The sequence below is a fragment of the Embiotoca jacksoni genome, unplaced genomic scaffold (genome assembly GCF_022577435.1).
Source record: "Embiotoca jacksoni isolate LCO1_2020_lvr unplaced genomic scaffold, fEmbJac1.0.p SCAF_25, whole genome shotgun sequence".
NCBI lineage: Eukaryota > Metazoa > Chordata > Actinopteri > Embiotocidae > Embiotoca > Embiotoca jacksoni.
In genome coordinates, this window is record NW_027185376.1 from 3,417,448 (window position 1) to 3,435,742 (window position 18,295).

At 42.9% G+C, this 18,295-nt stretch overlaps 1 protein-coding gene across 4 annotated transcripts in view; it reads right to left on the reverse strand.

Moving 5' to 3' along the window:
• Positions 1-18,295, reverse strand: part of tmem108 (transmembrane protein 108) — a 49,725-nt gene that overhangs the window by 2,856 nt on the left and 28,574 nt on the right. For all 4 annotated transcript variants that reach the window (XM_069159664.1, XM_069159662.1, XM_069159665.1 and 1 more), the window contains exons 2-4: positions 15,184-15,267; positions 2,802-4,082; positions 2,192-2,343 (exon numbers count right to left, since the gene is read on the reverse strand). In XM_069159664.1, coding sequence (XP_069015765.1) covers positions 2,192-2,343; positions 2,802-4,082; positions 15,184-15,223 — 1,473 coding nt within the window. In that variant the 5' untranslated portion in view covers positions 15,224-15,267. The remainder of the gene's footprint in view (positions 1-2,191; positions 2,344-2,801; positions 4,083-15,183; positions 15,268-18,295) is intronic.

Genomic DNA, 18,295 nt, shown 5'->3' on the forward strand with positions numbered 1-18,295 from the left:
AAAATGATTTGCTTTACAGCAGGAGTGAGGTAATTTTTTTCATCAGCGAGATCCAATCAAATCAAAGTAACACCCTCATTTAAGTTTAGGATAATTTCTCCCGGAGCGCTGTCATTTACCTAGAGCACCAGGGAGGCTACAGTAAAAGGATTCTGCTCTACGCAGACAGGCAAAGCAGGTGGGAAAACAACACCTGGGTGTCACCAAGGGCATCCTACACATGATCCAACCTCAGCCTTCCTCTGCTGATACCCACCAGCGGCAAAGGAATGCAAATTGAGCAACGGCACGGAAGTAAAAGAGAGGAGACACACAATGAAATGGTCACTGGAGAGAAAGAAGACAATACACAAAAAAAATGCAAACAGAGAAAGCAGTGTGATATATAAAAATGAAATAAGTGCCCACTAAAATCTATACCACTGTTATATACTGACATTTCCAACAGATGGCAGTGTAATGCACCAGAAAACTAAGAAGTTGCACGGCTAGATTTCTCTATGTAGGAGAAGTATGGCAATCAGTAACTTAAATTCAATATGGATATTTTCCTCATTATAATCAAGAGTAATTTTCATGAAAAGATTTACCAAAACGTGCGGGCGATAGACAAAAAAAAGTAAACAGCTCATGGAAAAAATTCTACCTCTTAAAACTTACTTTCATTAGTTGATCGGTTATTTAAAAAATACTTTACAAACTAGATTTAAGTGTTTTCAAATAACCCATCTATCAGGATGAATTATGTGTAAAGAGTATTAAGTTAATGGAATGCTATAGCTATTAAAATTTCATATTTTAACATACAAGCGTTGTATAGCTTTAGTTAAAGGCTGGAAGCTAATTCAAGCTAATGCACAATATTACTCAACATGATCATATCAGACGGGCTGGAACAAAACAATTTTAACGATCCTAAAGCTACTTAATGAAAGTATAAAGGGGAAATTGTATATTTAAGGATTAAGCTCTGAACTTCATAGTTAGAAACACTTCCAGTCAGCAGAGTTTGTTGGTTCAAAAGATTTATGGGAGTTTTCAAAGCAACATGAGCATGAAAGAGTTTCTTTATGAGGCCAAACTTTAGGGTGAAAATATCAATGTGTTTGGAGCAAAACGTCACATCAACAACCATCATAATACATTGTATAAGGTATCACAAACACAGAGAAACGATGGACCAAGATATGACAAATATGAGGTTTACAATACATAAATCGCACAATATGTACAGTATGAAAATGTGCTGATCTGGTAACTTACCACTGGTAGACAAACAGTGTATAAAAAGACCTTACAGAAGAACATGTGCTTTATGTGCTTGTTTGTGGTGTTGAGGGTGTTTTTGTGTTCTCGTGTCACAGAAATGCTAGAAATCTGAAAATCATGGAAAGGTTCAGTTTAAGAACTCAGGATTTGTTTGTGTTTCCTCAAAGGTAACATGTTGAGGAAATGTTTTGTTTCGACAAGAAATACCGAAGTTGCATGGTGGCGAAGACCACATATCCCTCATACTACAATGTTTTATGATGATAAAACTCCACCTTTTGATATTCTGTTTTCTTAAAAATATGTGGATCTTTACATTGTTGGTGCCTTGTGAGCCCATATGGAGCGGGTGTCATTTGATGGAGGACATTTAAATTAACCAATCAATCAATGTCAGCTGAAGGTACTGATAAATATTGCTGTTCTTCCACTAAATATGAGCCACCCATTAAGCAGTGTTTGCGGTGCTTTATGTAATGTTATATTTAAACACCCTCAGGACTGTATTCATATCAAATAACTACTTTTACATTATACCCACCTAATAATGCTTTATTACCTGATTTTCCAACATTTAGTTGCTGCTATTCTCAGAAATTGAAATTAAGAGAAAATTCAATGTTAAAAAACTGTCTAAGAATCAGTACTTTAGTAGACATCCTGCAGGGAAATTTTCTTTTTACTTGTCCCAAATAGCATCCCTGTGACTCGCAGTAATACAGTGTCATGCTCGAGGGCGTTCCAGCAGGCCTCGAGGCTTGCTGACAGGCGAGTTTGGACACGGATCCTCTTGTTGTTTCCATACTCATTAAAAGCATTCTGCTGACTGATAGTGAAACATCAAGTAAATGTCCCACCACTTTAGCGTGTGCGGCGCTGAACAGTAATAAATTCGTAGTCACAGTGTGTCAGTAGTTTGTACCTCACTCTCCAGAGTGTGTATCTCTCTGGGCAGCTCAACAGCGTGCCTGCTGAAGTAGTCCATGGTGATGGCGTTGTTCCAGTAACTGAGGTTGTTCTCCTGACTTGACGACTTCTTCTTCCTCCTCATACAGCACACAGTCAACAGCACAGCTATGGCAGGCAGAGGCAGGAGAGGACAATGGGTTAGTACAGAAACTGGAATAGCTGCTGCTTCCAATAGCCTCTGAAGGCACCCACACTGCTCAGGTGGAGGCTGTCATGTTTCAGGACAACATGCCACAGTTCGAATAAACGGTGGTTGGCGGGAAAAGACGAAAGCCACCTTTAAGTACAGTTAGAAATTGGTTGTGTGTCGTGTAGTAATTTTGAGCTGAGCTGTCAAGTGTCGCGGTAAAAAAGGGCATTAACAGGTTTTCAGGAATCAGCTGTCAGTAGCTTAATATTTACTATACAAATGTGAGAGCAGTGTTCATTTTCTCATCTAAACTCGCTGCATTAAAACAAATAGGAAAACATTTTGAAATGCAGAACTATTTCTTTCAATGAAAACAAATGTTTTAACAGAATTTTTGTCTTTTTATATGCATTAATGTTCTGATTGTACTTACAACATGAGGACACAGGCACACTGATAGCCAGCACGATCCACACAATGTCCATCCTGCTCAGGCAGATGGTCATGCGGGACGGCGGGGATTCGACGGTGGGGCCCGAGCTGTTGCCGGGTGTCCAGGGGTCGTGGGTGGTCGCCGGCACCTGCCTGTTCAGGAAGTTCCCGCTGGGCTCGGAGCTGTTCCCCCGAGCAGGCGCATCCTCCACAGAGCTGCTGTTGGAGAACAGACCTCCATATGCAGTTACGTTCCCCGGGGGACTGCCTGTGCCGTTACCTTGAAGAACCAGACCACGACCCTCCTCAGTGGTGGTCTCGCTGGTAGCGGTGTGGTTGACTGGGATGTCTGTTGGATTTGGTGGCTTGAGGCTCGGTTCAGCGGACAGGGCTGCGGTGGAAGCAGTGGAAGGTAGATTCTCCGTCGGGCTCTGGGCTGGGGGAACAGACGCTTCCTTTGGCTCTACCACCAGCTCATCTGTGGGGGGCTCGTTCACGCCATGCACCTCCCGCTGGGTGATGGTGTGGTGCGCCGCCAGCTCTGGGGATCCTTTAGCATGCTCCCTGAGTTTCAGGCCTCGTGCAGCTTCACTGTCCACTGAGGAAGAGGAGAGGGCAGTCAAGGATGAGGGCTGCAGATCTGGAGCAGACTGCTGCCTGGGGTCACTGGGCTCCTCTACACTCAACTTCTGAGGCTCTGTGTGAAGTGGATCGAGTGTATCCCCTCTGTCGGATCCAGAGTTGGACGTAAGAGCCAAGGGGTTTGGAGCAGGTTCCACATCTATATTTGGGATCGCTGTGCTGGAAAATTTAGGGCTGCTGCTGTTGCTGCTGGCCTGGTTAGTACTGACAGTAACTAGGTTATGGACTTGAGGTACCCTGACAAATTTGTGCATAAGGCCTTGGTTTACATCATCAGAGCTGGGTTTCTGGGGCTGATTCACAAGGCTGTCAGTGCTCACAGTGTTTGGGGTGACAGTATTTGTGTCTGGGATGGGAGGATCCTCATGAGCCAGGCTGGAAGCTTTGGTGGTTTGAAGCAAGGCCAGAGGGGGAAGGGCAACATCAGGAAAAATTATATTTGTGGCTTGAGTGCCTGAGGATGACCATTCCCCGCTACTGGAGCCTTCTTGATGCCAATCCAGGGGTAGAGGTTTTGGGGGAGATGGGGGGTTGCTGTGGGTGGCTGCCATGGAAACAGAGTCCTGGGACGTCTGGCCGAGGTACAGCTCCTGTGCTGATGACACCAGTCCTACCTGCAGTGCTAGGAATGCGAGGACACCTGCAGAAAAATCAAGAGAAAGCAGATTAATAGCATCATAATAATACCGAATACTCTTTTAGCTTCCTGAAATACTGGATCATTTCCCGTAAATGTGCGTCTTCACCATGTCTGTCTGCCTATGCATCACTTCTCGGAGGCATCCTGCTTCGCAAAGCTAGTCAAGAGTGATGGCGAGCAGCTGAAGCCGACTGCTCATGTGTTCAGTAGAGACGTGCAGCCTTTGTCTTGCATTCATTATGCTTCTCAGCCTTTAATCTACTGAACCGCTGTGTCACTCACCTAGTTTAACTAGATTGCTTTATTACCTGCATTATTCACTAGGCGACACTGTGTGTAACTGTGCATGTGCTGTATAAGGTGGCAGCTGGGACGGAGAGCGTGTGTCTGTCTGTGGACCCAGAGATCAAACAACAGAGCAGCAGTTGTTATTGTGCAGAAATGCTGTGGAAATGCTTTGAGAGCTCTCTACTGAGGAAATAAAATAGCAAGCAATTATCTAACTCTATTGTCCAGATCGAGAGAATATTATTCCTACTAATACAGTCTCAATACATTTCCTCATTTTAAGTCTCAAGACATCCTTTGTTATCCTGAAATCATGTCAACAGACTCCAAAAAACACTTTTATTCTCAGTCAGAATACCTTTGAAGATTCAAATATTTTTCCATGCTCAACAAAACAATCTGCAGAGACGTTTTTACAATGACTGGATAGATTCATGACAAGTCTTAGTGTCAAAATGGCCTTACTTAACATGCTAAAACCATCACAGAGAGCCCGACACATTCGCTTTCTCAAGCTCAATCCCATAAGGAGGCTGTGTAGTGACAAGCCATTAGCAGGTGCCTGTGGGGAATATCGGTCCTATTAGGTTATCCAGACAGCAAGAAAATCATAGAGGGAGGAACGTGGAAGGGCTTATTAATTTCCCCTTTGCTCCCACCTCAACATCCCTTATTGACACTTGTAAACACAGCTAATGTGTCACATTAGCAGAGCTCCCACTGGGCGGTTTCTATGCATTCGGCTGAGAGCAGAACATGCATCAACGCCACGCTAACATCATCTAAGCTCCTGTCTGAACGAGGCTGTGGTGTGTTTTTATCACAGGATGCTGAAATGAAGATGTTAGATGTTGTGCCGAAAGAACATTTGCTTATTAACTAGAAGGAGGAAGCTAGCTTTATTTAATATTTATCTTATTGTCAACAAATACCATAAACGGACCAAAACCAGCATCGCTAACCTGCTTGTCTCACAACACCTCCTGTCTTTTTAAGGCCCTCGGCTCCAAGGCCATTCGTTCCCACTGAAGATGTAAATCTTTGAAAGGGGGACGCACATGTTTGGTTTCAGTTTTCTAAAAGGCAATTTATTTAAACATCTGGGCACTGAAGGAAAAGTGCATTAATTTAGGTATATTTTCAGGTCAGAAGTCACGCATATTTGTTTATGGCTGCAAGACGTTGTGTGTTCGAGTGATTTAAACTAAAGTTTGTTGGTTTATTTGAAGTTTAGTAGGCAATAAGAGAGCAGCCTTTGTCGCTCAGTGCAGCACTGAGGCTCTTTGATATGTTCTGTTAGTTTTTAGACAACAGTGGTAGAGAAGAATGAGCTGTATCAGCCTTTAGCAGGATCAGTTCAGATTAGTCAACAATAGAATTTTTTTTTAATAATATTTTCAGCCCTATCCTCTAAATACTACTCACTGAAAGAATGTTAAAGACTGGAAATTATTTCTAAATATAAGATTCATAAATTCCACAATGTACAGCAGGTATGCTGTTAAAACACAAACATGGACGGGCATCTTGCTTGTGACAAAGATAAAACCTCCAGGTGATGGGCAAAATGAAAAGCATGCTGACTCGAACCAGACAAAGAAAAGCAGAGGTGAGCTTCAATAAGGTCTTTGCATTATTGACCTTTCGAATTAAGAATCCAATATTTTGACATCCACATCCCCAAAAAACAAGAATATATGACAGAGTCTCAAGCCACCAATGTAACCGAGATGTTACGGCCATAGTTTAACTACAGTGCTCCCTAGGTAACTATGGAAACCAAATTTCCATCTCCAAGAAGGGCTAAAAAGGAAAAGAGAAAAGAAGTGTGAAAAGAAATCTGACTGACATGTAGAAAGACAAAATGATATATATTATATCAGAAAAAAATAACTAAAACCAACAGCCAAAGCAGCAGTTAATATCAGTAATAGCTTATTTCTTTGCCAAATGAAAATTCTCCATCTTTCAATATTGTTGACAGATGGATTTAAAAGACACCACAACAGGACCCCAAAGCTGACTATTAAAACTCAGCCTCTGAATCATTAATCATGTTCCTCCATACTCAATCACAGACTTCCAGGATAGAGGGTCCAGGCCCCCCATCTTCCATTAACCAAGTCTGTCACATCTCTAATCCGCAGTGCCCACTCCAGACCCATATCTGGGGAGACAACACACGTGGCCATTGCTGATTTATGACTGCTCATTCTTCCCTGAAATGATGCTTTAGGCAGGGGAATGAAACAGAGGAAACACCCGGCCCATCGACGGAAGAGTGTCTCGGCTTCTCTTGATCCTGAGTGATGTGAATCGTGGAGAACAAATTTAGAGGATGAGGCCCTTTGACACGCTCTCAAGACGTTCCATTTTACAAATTATTCTATACTGATGACAGTGCAGGAATAAAAAAAACTTCTAGGACAGAAAGATGTCAATAAAACTTAAGTTTTTTAATGCAAAAAAAAAAAAATGATGAAAGAGTTGATAGAGGATAATCAAGAGGGAGGATGCGGTCGTGATGTGATCTGGATTGAGTCATGCTTTTAATCACTGTGCAAACCTGGCAACCAGACACTCTGCTGCGAGGGAATAAATCATACCAACCAGACTCCTCTTTCTAATAAAAGTTATATTAAAACTAAACGCTCAGACACACATCTTCCTCACTCGTTCAGGTGATCAGAAAGTTATAAAACGTGTAGTTTCACTCTGATCTGTAAGCAACACGGAGATTAATATTCATTTGGGACTTTGAAGTTTATTTCAATTATATTTTATTAAAGATCACATCTAAAATGTTAAAGGGAGGGGATGACTTTTAAGTACAGCGAAAACAGATAAGTGACTGCCCAAATATTCATTAGTGCTGAATACAAAGTGAGGATAACACTGGCCTTTAGGTTCTGTAGCATACGCTGTATTGGGTCCGTCTCGGGTTAATTAGTTTAGAGTTTGTGAGTGAGACCTCTCATCCATCTCATTATGGAGGGTCACATTAAGACAATACGCAGGTTTCCAAACAACTTATCAGTGAGTTGCACACACATATGAAAATTATAGAAGATGGATGACTGACAGTTTATGAGGAGATCGACATGTTGTTGTTGTTTTAGTCCCTTAACCTAATGAAAATAACAGGTGGAAAATGTTCATTATCGTGAGAGGGAAACTTAACGGTTAGAGAAGAGTACAGCATTAAATATAGGCATATATTCGAAGCCCTGGCTCTTTCAATGAAATGGAAGCTGGAAGAAAGTTTCTGACAGAACCAGGAAATTTAATAGATGTTAGAGATATTATGTTTTATCTTGTGTGCGCAAAAGAATCTCTTGGTTGATAAATCATATTTATCAAACCCTGAATAATGGGTGAAGCCTGTATACACGGAATCTAATAGTGATATAATACTGACAATATGAATATAATATTCTGAATGAGGGCGCTGCATCAAGGTAGCGAATGAGGCTATTGAGTGTATAATGCTCCTTAAAAAAACGCCATAACCGACTATTCTATTAAAAAGTTTTCCATGGTATAGGAAAAGAAAGTTTCGGAAGGGCGACAACGAGGGTCACATACAAATGTATCTGGAAATAAAGCTGCTTTATTTCTACAGAGTCAGCCTGCTAATTAAAGTGGGAAAGTAACAAAAAAACAAAAAAACTTCACAGGTAATGACATGGCATGGTTGAAAGAAGCTGTCATCAGCACCATCAGTGTAATGGAGTGTCTCAGGTTAGCCTAAATGGGCAGATTTAATGGGAAAACAACACATGGCAGATGGTGAAAAAGAAGTATGTCCATTAATTTTCTCTAAAACATGCTAAAAGTGCAAGTCAGACAATAAAGCTCAACATTTATCAACCCGGACGACACAGAAAAGTCTCCAAATGCGAAATATATGGAGGAGTTATCCTGTTTTCTTTCTCCCTTTGCACCTGCATCTTGTTTGCAAACAGGAAATCCATCAATTGTGACCTCTACACTCTGCATTATATTGCTGAATTTCTGTGTGTGCGCGCAGTGCTTACACATATGTCTCTGTTTTTTTGACACATACAAACGGGTGTAATTTGTCACAGCAGTTGTGCGTCTGGCTGATGAAGTGAGAGGGAAAGCAGGGGTGAACGCGTACAGAGAGCCCCGGCTCGGCCTCGACAAAGATGTGCGGCGGAGAAGCAGGGAGTGAATTAACAAGAGAGATGAATGAAAAGACCCCAGAGGTAACCTGAGCATTATGAACACCCATTACTGAGTTGAAGCACCGGGAAGAACATGTTAAAATTGGATGGGCAAGGGGGAAGAATGGCGAGGTCGGATAGGGTAGGAAAACGTGCACAGATGAGGGCAGCGGTACAGCGCAGAGTGTAACAAAGGGAGATGTGTGGGTGTTTCATCAGGCTAAGACACAGATAAAGGCAAAAAGGTTGGATTAGACACCGAGGGCCGAAAAGGACATTCAAGTGAAAATAAGGTGAAAGGAGCACATAGGAGGCACATTGTGAAACATTTGTCTTGTTCAGCAGCTATCGTCTACTCAGCATGATTTTTTTTTTTTCTTCCACCATCGTACACGTTGGCTGTTTTTAGCCTGAAGTGATATCTTCTCACAAAAAACACAAAAAGAGTCCGACCAGGGGTGTAGCGCAAAATTATGGGCCCTGTACGTGAGCAGTCTCTGGGGGCCCCCTTCTCGATCCATGTCTTTAACACGTTTTAATGTGACGTTTTTTTAATACATACTTTAGCCAATATTTGTACACAAGAATCCTTTCATAACAACCCTCAGGCCAACGGGAAATGTCTGCTCCTGACGGACAGTCTGCAGGTAGCGCTCACCTTTCTTTTGATAAAAATTAGCAACTGTTTTTCCTCAGTTTGCTTTCTTTCTTTTGTTCTTTTTTGGTACCCCAGTTTCCTTCTCTTGGGGAAAGACATCGCTCATATCACAGCGAACCTTAGTCTTTGACAGGATCAGCATTCACGCAGCTTGGTTAGTTGCTTTTACATCTGAATCCCAGGTGGACTAAACCATTTCGGCCTTTTGACAGGGGGGGGAGAAGAGTGTCAGAGAGCCTACACTTTTGTTTTCTTGAATTATTCAGCCAATTTTTATTCAATCGTAACACTAACACAAACTATTAATCCAAAATTATAACCCCCCCAGCACTCCCCTCCACTGGTGGTCCCACTTTTCCCCCTTTTACAACACCCCTGAGTCAGACCGTTCTCAGTATGATGCTAGCAGTGAGGAGGACAGTTTTAATCTTTATGTGAAAGGGACAAAAAAAAAAAAAAAAAAAGATTCAATGGTGTCATTGATCTGAAAGTCTTTGTCCTTCTACAGATTTTATTGGGAGGGAGGGCGAAATACATCTAACACTGTTATCACTCACGCCAACCTGTTGCCCTCACTATCTAAACCACCCAGCTGATCATCTAATAATAGCACATGCTGATACCAGAGACCAACAATACCCAGGCAAAATTACAATAAGATAAGGCCCCCATATATCTGACTAAAGACGTCTAACTGTTCTCCATCATCCAAACACAGGATGGATGGACGGAGGGGCAATTTATGCAAGAAACCTGCTGAATTAGGGCTCTTTTGAATGCATGGGAAATCGGTGACATTCGTTGAAGTCCTCCACTGATGCCATCAGGGACATCAATAAATCATGTTGCAAAGCAGGATCCTGTGCGTTGATCCAAAGCAGGCTTTGTCCCACCAATCATTCACAATTACACTCAATGTCAGGGGCCCGAGCCGGCGTCACCGGCTCTACAGTAACACTGCTGGGATGGAAAACAACATAACATTTACTCCTGCTGATGAAATCCTGCATTAAGGTTCTGGATCCACCCGTGAGCTAAGACTCCAATCCCGTGGAACAATATTGTTCAGGCGCACCGCATCATGAATCTTCCAGCCTAATCAATCATACTTGAGCACTTAGTGTGCGGTATGCAGGCTATCAGTGCTTAGGCACTAGCCTGGCTGCATGATCAATCCTGGGGGTGGGGTTGGGGGGGCTACTTACTGTGGAGACTGGGATATTTATCTTTTCTTCCAGGGGTCACCTCACGCTACGTGCGATGGAGAGCGATGTGGCTCCAACGAGCGCAGCGACATTCTGCCTATGAGGCGACTTCTGCAGCCAGACCGGTTGTGCCGCATCATCAATGGGCAGCTGGCGATGGCACTATTCGAACTCGAGTCTCTACAGGAAGCCAAAAATAGGAGCTGCAAAATTGTCCGTCAATAAGGCTCGTTCGTCAGGCTGTGCTTCTGCTCTGTCATCTCGCTGCTCAGCAGCATGACGGGAATAAACAGAGGAGTATGTGCGGGGGACAAATACAAATCTGGCCAAGGTCACGTCTATGAATGACAAAACCTGAATTAAGATCAAATACCTGACAGTACGACAAGGTTCTCTTTCTATTTTTGCTCTGCATGCTATTGATATAATTCAGATTTATTCACACCTGAATGTTATTTGTGCACAGTAAAATAAGCAGTACAGAAATGAAAATGATGTAACATTTAATTGTAGTTGGTTTGTGGTTTGATGCACATTGTCAAGTCATAGAAATTTACAGGCTTAATAAGCATTATGTGAACTATTTAGGCAAAGGCATGAATATAATAAAAGTTTTTCTACATGTAGGAGGATTTGTACGACTTAAGAACTTTATTTTTAGGGACTAACTCCTCTTGTTCTAATCTGATATCACAAACAGGCACGAGTTACTTCTACTGATCTCACCCAAAACATTTTAATGCAATTAATCATTTAAAACCTCACCTCTAGTATGCCAAAAACAAAATCTAAAATTTTGAGCTCTCTCAAACTAGTCTCAGGTTGCTATACGGGCTGATACATCAAAAACATTTCTTTGTAAAATGATTAATAACTTTTGTCTGTTTCTGCTCTCAGTTTTCCAGAACCTGCAAAGATTATTTGTTGATTTATCTGACAAATAAAAACGATGGTGTTTAAATTATTATCATACTCAAACAATCTCTGTACATTAAAAACTATGTCAAAATGCCATTGAGCAATACGCAGACGTTCCGTTTGTGCTCCCGCTGTAAGTTTCTCTGAATAAAAGTATTCACTAAATGCCTGAGATGTAAATGTAAGGAGATTTACTGTCTGTCCATAATGTGTCATGATCTAATGAGATAAACATGCATAACTGCTGGTTTAGAAGTCCCTAAGGCACCGAACCACAGCCGATAATTAAAGATGTCCTGCTCACCGCCCGGCCAGCCTTCCTGTGGCATGATTCACATTTAGCCTCGTTTATGCTAATCACAACCACTCCACGGTAGCCGACAAACCTCTATAGGATTCCCCCCCCAAATCCTCTGGGGCAAATGGAAAAGGCTTTATATCTCCGGCCCTCATCAGAATACCAATGAGTCTGTATCACATCAGACCGGCACACACACTGCGGCTCCGCTCCCTTAATGCAAAATGAATCCATATCTCACTTTTGAGGAATAAAGGCTGATAGACCTGAATCAAAGTAATCATAAGACTTAAAAGCGGAGTTTTGTTGAAGGTAGTCCGAGCCCTTTAAATTAAAGCCCTGACGTGCTGTCAGAGCAGAGTTGCAGAAACAGATCAGATCCATCAGCTTCAGGTGGACAAAACCTTTTATCAGCAGGCCGACCGGAGCGCTGTCTGACTAACTGCTGGTATGATTGGATTATCACGCCTGGACAACGAGCTATTGGCACCGACTGATCCAGTGGAACCCACTGCTCTTCTATAACAATTACCACTACAGGACGACCGTGGTGCCACTACGACTGCTAACATAAGTTCCAAGTGCAAACTATTAGTACCACCAAAGTACTACAAGTACTTGTATCTTTATCAAAATCACCAATAAAACTACTCATAAAGTTGATAACAATACACTTATTAATATGAATATATGGGCAGTGTGGTGGTGGAGTGGTGAGTACTGTCGCCTCACAGCAAGAAGGTTCAGGGTTTGAGTCTCGGCTGGCGATTGGTTCAAACCTTGACTGAGGTGTGGGCCTTTCTGTGTGGAGTTTGCATGTTCTTCCTGTGCCTGCGTGAGTACTCTGGCTTCCTCCCACCATCCAAAAACATGCATATCAGGTTAATTGATCATTCTAAATTGCCTGTAGGTGTGAATGGTTGTCTGTTTTCTTTCTGTGTTGGCCCTGTGATAGACTGGCAACCTGTCCAGGGTGTTTGATCCAGTAGACAAAAGATAATTTAATGTTGTGAGTAATAACGCTGCACTGTTTTTTTGGGTTTTTTTTTTGGTGGTACTACTAAATACTTGTGATCTTTTTTTTCAGAGTCCCAGGTGACTTTGGTAGAAGGCTGGAGGGACAATGAGGGATATATTTGTGCCCGGGTGTCTAAATACAGCATCATCTTAACAGTGGCACAAACAGAAAAATTCCTTTGGTTTGCTCCTGGGTGTGTTCGTCTGCCGTTCTGGGCAGTGTCTGTCCCGAGAGGGGAAACAGACAGATAGGGCACATCCTGTAGACCGCTGGGACCATCCTGGAGGAGGCCTGGATGGGTGGAGTGGTGGAGAGGCGGAGCGGGGAGGAGCCCTACAGATGGGAGCCCAGAGATAAGAGGCAAAGCTTTCGTAACGGGATAATAGCTTCCTGTTTGAATGCTCCGCAAATTGTTTGTCAGGTTTCAGCGGCTTTGAACAGCAACGTGTTTATCTGAGAATCGGGCGGACGGAGAATGCGAAAACAAGAGCAACAAAGCGTCCTTTTGCTGTTTACTGGGGTAATGATTTAGCTACAGCGACTGTGACAGCAGCAAAGGATCTGACAGGAAGGGGAGACATTAAACAGGAAGTTGTGTGGAGTCTAGGGAGAGCACTGAACCGCAGTTATACTCCAACTCCATTACAGTCACAGACACTGCCGATATTTACTGAGAATTTCGACATTTCCACTGGTGACGGCAGCTTTAAAAAGACCACAAACTATTCTAACAACACAGTTTAAACACACAAGACAAGGCAACAACAGACTGGGAAGATTACTCAAGCATTGTGTACACATTTACACTTGACAGCAACTGGTCTTTCAAATTATTATCTATTTCTTCTTGAGCTCATTTCAACATGCAATTTGCACCATCTAAAGACATCTAAACCTGTCAGATGTTTTTTTAAGCTGCAAGACAAAACTTAATTTGCTAGAGACAAATTATAACTCTTCTCTACTGTTCCAGATGTATTGTCAGGACAACATGCTCACAGTACAAAGCATTGACATGGTGGAGGACAGAAAGCAAAAAGGACAGAACAACAAATGAGAGTGACCTGGGGAAAAGAGAAAAACTTCCTGCTCTGACATCTATTGTGATACAGGATTAATCCGACTTAATTCTTCTCCATCCGCAGCCTCTCTTCTCTCGCCTGAAGCCTGAAGACGTAAAGGCGCATCTGTCTTCTGCAGATGGCTCGCCCAGAGAGAGAAATGTGAAATGTCTCCGTGTTGCACAGACAAAGAGATCTTAGGTGGGTGTCTCAGCTCTGCAAACTATAAAAAGGAAACCCTAATGGAAGTGTAATGTGCCCGAGAAAACCCGCTAAAGTGAACATTGTGGTTTCAAAGACAAAACCAAAAAATATTCTCTGAAATGTGATTGTAATAGAAACTCTGTACAAAGCTGGTCCGCAGCTTCGACTCAGACTTTCCCTCTCTGGATGAAACCGCTGCATTGTGACCTCACTCCACCTCTGCTACAGCTTAAAGCACTTGGCTCACAGCAGTCCGGTCCAAGTTTATCACTTCTGAGGGATTGGGGCAGATTTGTCAGAGACAGCCTTTGGCACCGCTGCCCCAAAGTGGAGCTTGGAGGTGAATACCAGATATCATCAGGCTGTTTAACTAAATGTCCTGGAGCTCGCTGGGTCTCAGTCTGACCCCCATGTTCCATATTCATGTGACAATCTGTGCTGGTAGCCTGCCAGACCTTCGCACATCAACTCCCAAAGCTTTGATCCTACGCTGTGAATGTAAAGCAGCACAGACTTGAACTGTGACAAAAAATAAGAGGATGCAGCACTGTACGTATGGATTTATGTACAGTATCTGATGTCAACAAACTGGGGTTCCCTGAAGGTATTTTATAAGGTCTTAAGCAATAAAGGAATATTTTTTTCACTTTTTTTTAGGAGTAATGAAAAAGTTTCGAGACCTTTACTGTTGCGTATGTGAACAAAGCACGGCACAGTAAAGTGCACGGAGCAGGGGGAAGCCATAACCTTCATGAGTAAGTATTTCAAGTTACGTTGCACGCATGTTTTTGTGACCACAGGTACATTTGTAATTTTACCACAGATCTGAAACTTGAGAAAATCTACATGATGTCTACAATCTGGGACTGGGAAACTCTTGACTTTGTCTAAAAGCTCCTGGGAACAATCACAGCTGCCTGAAAACCAACTCCCAATCTCAGTTGTGGCTGACTGGTGCCTCGGATCTAATACAACATAACATTTGTATAAATTTGGCACTGTAAAAATACAAACAAGTAAATTAAATAGATTTAAGAACAATCTGGGTATTTGAATATGTATACTGCAGTGATGCATATATTCTAAAACATTTTCAAACACCAAAAAAAAAAAAAAGTGGAGTTTCTTCTCAGGTAACAAGAAGAAGCATACACTTTCTATTTTCTCTTTGCATATGAAACGTCCGCTGGCATGCTGATCCTCCGCATTCTCACCCAGGACAGCCCATTAAATGCCCCCGCCTCCTCTCCTCGGGTCTACTCACTCAGCAGCTGGCAGCGCAGGACCTGCAGGCTTGTCTTCATGGTATCATGTGGTCCGGCTCCTCCTCCACAGTGCTCATGGTTCTCTAGGAGAGAATGACAGGGAGCAAAAAAGATGAAGAGGAAAGGTGAGACTCAGTGCTCAGGTGTCAAAATCAGATTCAAGTCACGTTTAACTGCCATCAGTGTGATGGACTGTCATTATATCTGAGGAGGTTTTACAAGAACAGACACAGAAAAGGATAAAGGGATCCCGGACGAGATTGTCCAGCTTGACCTCGGCCGTTTCATCGTTGTAATGACGGCCACACAGCAGACAGCGCGAATTACACCCAACTAACGCGTCACAATGAGAGACCAGGTGGGACTGCAGTGGTGGTCAGCCACAGCTGTTCGGCTTCAAATCAGCATTGGCATCCTGCAGGCTGCGCTGGTCAGTAAAACCAATTACAGAGCATTAAACATTGACCAGTGAGCCTTGTTCTGAGACAGCGGCTGCGTGTGTGTCAGCGAGACAAGTACCCAAGGGGGCTCTTCAGGGGAATGACTCACTGATGGTCTTTTGCTAAATGAAAGGCCACACGCACACACACACACACACACACACACACACACACACACACACACACACACACACACACACACACACACACACACACATGTCTTTTCACCCCTGTATGAAGGTGTGCATGTGTGTGTGCATGTTTGCTTCCCTTTGTGAGATGCCCCTGGCAAACACAGTTGTCTGCACCACTCACCCACACTAATCTATAATACAGACAAATAGTTCTAAAGCAGTGTATGAGCAGATATACAGATAAACACACACACACACACACACACACACACACACACACACACACACACACACACACACACACACACACACACACACACACACCTAAGCACCCTTCACCCTGCCTGCATGAATTATGTGTGGTGAATGTGCCATGTGAAATAGGATTTGCGCCCCCCAGGATGAGAGGATGAGAGCTCTGGTTGCTGGCAACCTGTGTAACCGTGGGAGACGTGGGAGATGAGAGACACACAACAAGAGCACATGGTACTGATCCTTTCATAAGGCTTTATTTCTCATAAATGCCGCCCCGCTCTGGGGACTGAGAGGAGGCAACACACTACATCTGAGTCATCCACTTTATATTGCTGTCATTGTGGCAACCTTTTGATGCTTGTGAAGTATGTGGAGACGTAAATCTGAATTCAAGCAGAGACTATTTCCTGATTTTTGAAAGCTTAATTTAACTGCAAGTGATACTAAATGTGATGAGATGTTTGAACAGCCTCCACTCAGCTACAGAATTGGTTTTGCCTGGATATATTATTAAGCCCAGACGAAATGGGTTGCTAATAGAAAAATATTCAACAAATTGTAATATTTTTCTTTTGTTAAAGGGGCATGAAGAGTACTGAGGCAGCTGTAGAAATTCATCGGTATAAGTGCAGAACCAGAGCCTGTAAATAATAGTGGACGTAGTCTGCGGGTCTGAAAAATAAAGCCAAAATAAAAGTGTCTTCAAGTGCAATACCACTGAGGGCCACAAGGGGCTGGCAACAAAAAAAACCCATCTGGCTCCAACAGATTCCTATTTAAAGAGCATCAAACTCTCTCATGAAATACAAACCCAATAATTTATTTTTATAAGTCGTTACGTCGTTATGAGTCATTGGCTAAATGCATTCCTTCTGATCAGTGTTGTGTTGTGGTGGTCCTTCTGAAAGTAATTCCATCATTAATTAGATATTAAACGTCAAAGAGAGGAATGGGTGGCGTCACTGAAGGCTGCCACTCGTGCACAACGCAAAACTTCACCGAAAATCTTATTAGACTTCTGGTATTGTTTGCCTCTTAACAAGGAACAATCAAAAGCATCAAATAATGCCAGATGAAATTGGAAAAACAGCCGTGCTCAAATTCCTCTTCTTGTTCAAACTCTCCTACAAAGAAGAAATTGAGAATAAAATGAAACAAAACTGTAATGAAATAAACAACTAAACAGGCTGTCACAACACACTTTTAGATGACACATGCACACAATTTCGCTGTTCCTCCAAGTGTTTAGAAATCGAAAACAGAGACGTTCACCATTTTGCCGCTCTTAAAACACAGCTTTCACTAAAATGGTGCGCCTCAGTTATAATGTGGTAATTGCAGAAAAAAAATGAGGCTGCAAGAATACAGTATTAGCAGCAGAAAATAAGATTTTCCCAGCTTCAAATCAGAATAAGTGGCATGACAGCAGATGCGACCGTCCCAAACCCATCCTGAGATAAACACCATAGCAACGTCTTGATGCTCCAGCGGGAGCATCTCCTCGCCGCTGCAGCTTCACTCTGTCCCTGTGCTTTAATTTCTTTGAGCATCATGTTCTTTGCCTAATGAGCTCAACGGCGAGGCGCAAAGAGAGCAGCTGAGGCTCTCTACGGTTATTACGCCTCATCAGCGCGACCAGACCAGAGCAGCGCTCAACGACACACTCTTTAATTTGCAGGGCACTGAAGGGTGAAGCTGTGGTTGGGAGGACGGTGGGAAGAAGAGATAGTGTTTCATGCACACTTGTTATCACAGGCAAAAGGAGGGTTTTGTTGAAACTCTTCAGGCCACCTGCTGAGAAGCTGAATTCAGAGCTCTCAGATGTTGTGCGCAGGTTGACATTCAGAGTCGCAGCCCTGCCAAAACCTCCGACAGGCTGAGAGGTTCCCTGGCAGCTGCTGACAGTTTTGTTGCCGCGATGCTTTTCCACTCGCTCACCAACGCAGAAACCTGCAGTCAGTTCTTCCTCTCATGTTGAACTGAGGGTAGACTGAACACGCCGCAGCGACTCACCGTACCATCTTGTGGTACAAAGTGGTATTACGAGACGCGAGCATGCTAACTTCAGTCTTTGTAACACAATACTGGACAACTGTGACAAAACATCAACACTGATTTTTCTACACCAGCTGCACATTCAGGTTTGTATTTCGTTGTCTCACTTGGGCTTAAAACAACACTTAAAACACACTTTTGGTGAGAGTGCCTGGTAAAACCCATGGTGCGATCAACTATGACATCACCCATTGGTTTGTAAACGGCCGTTCTGAAGCCTCAAGTTC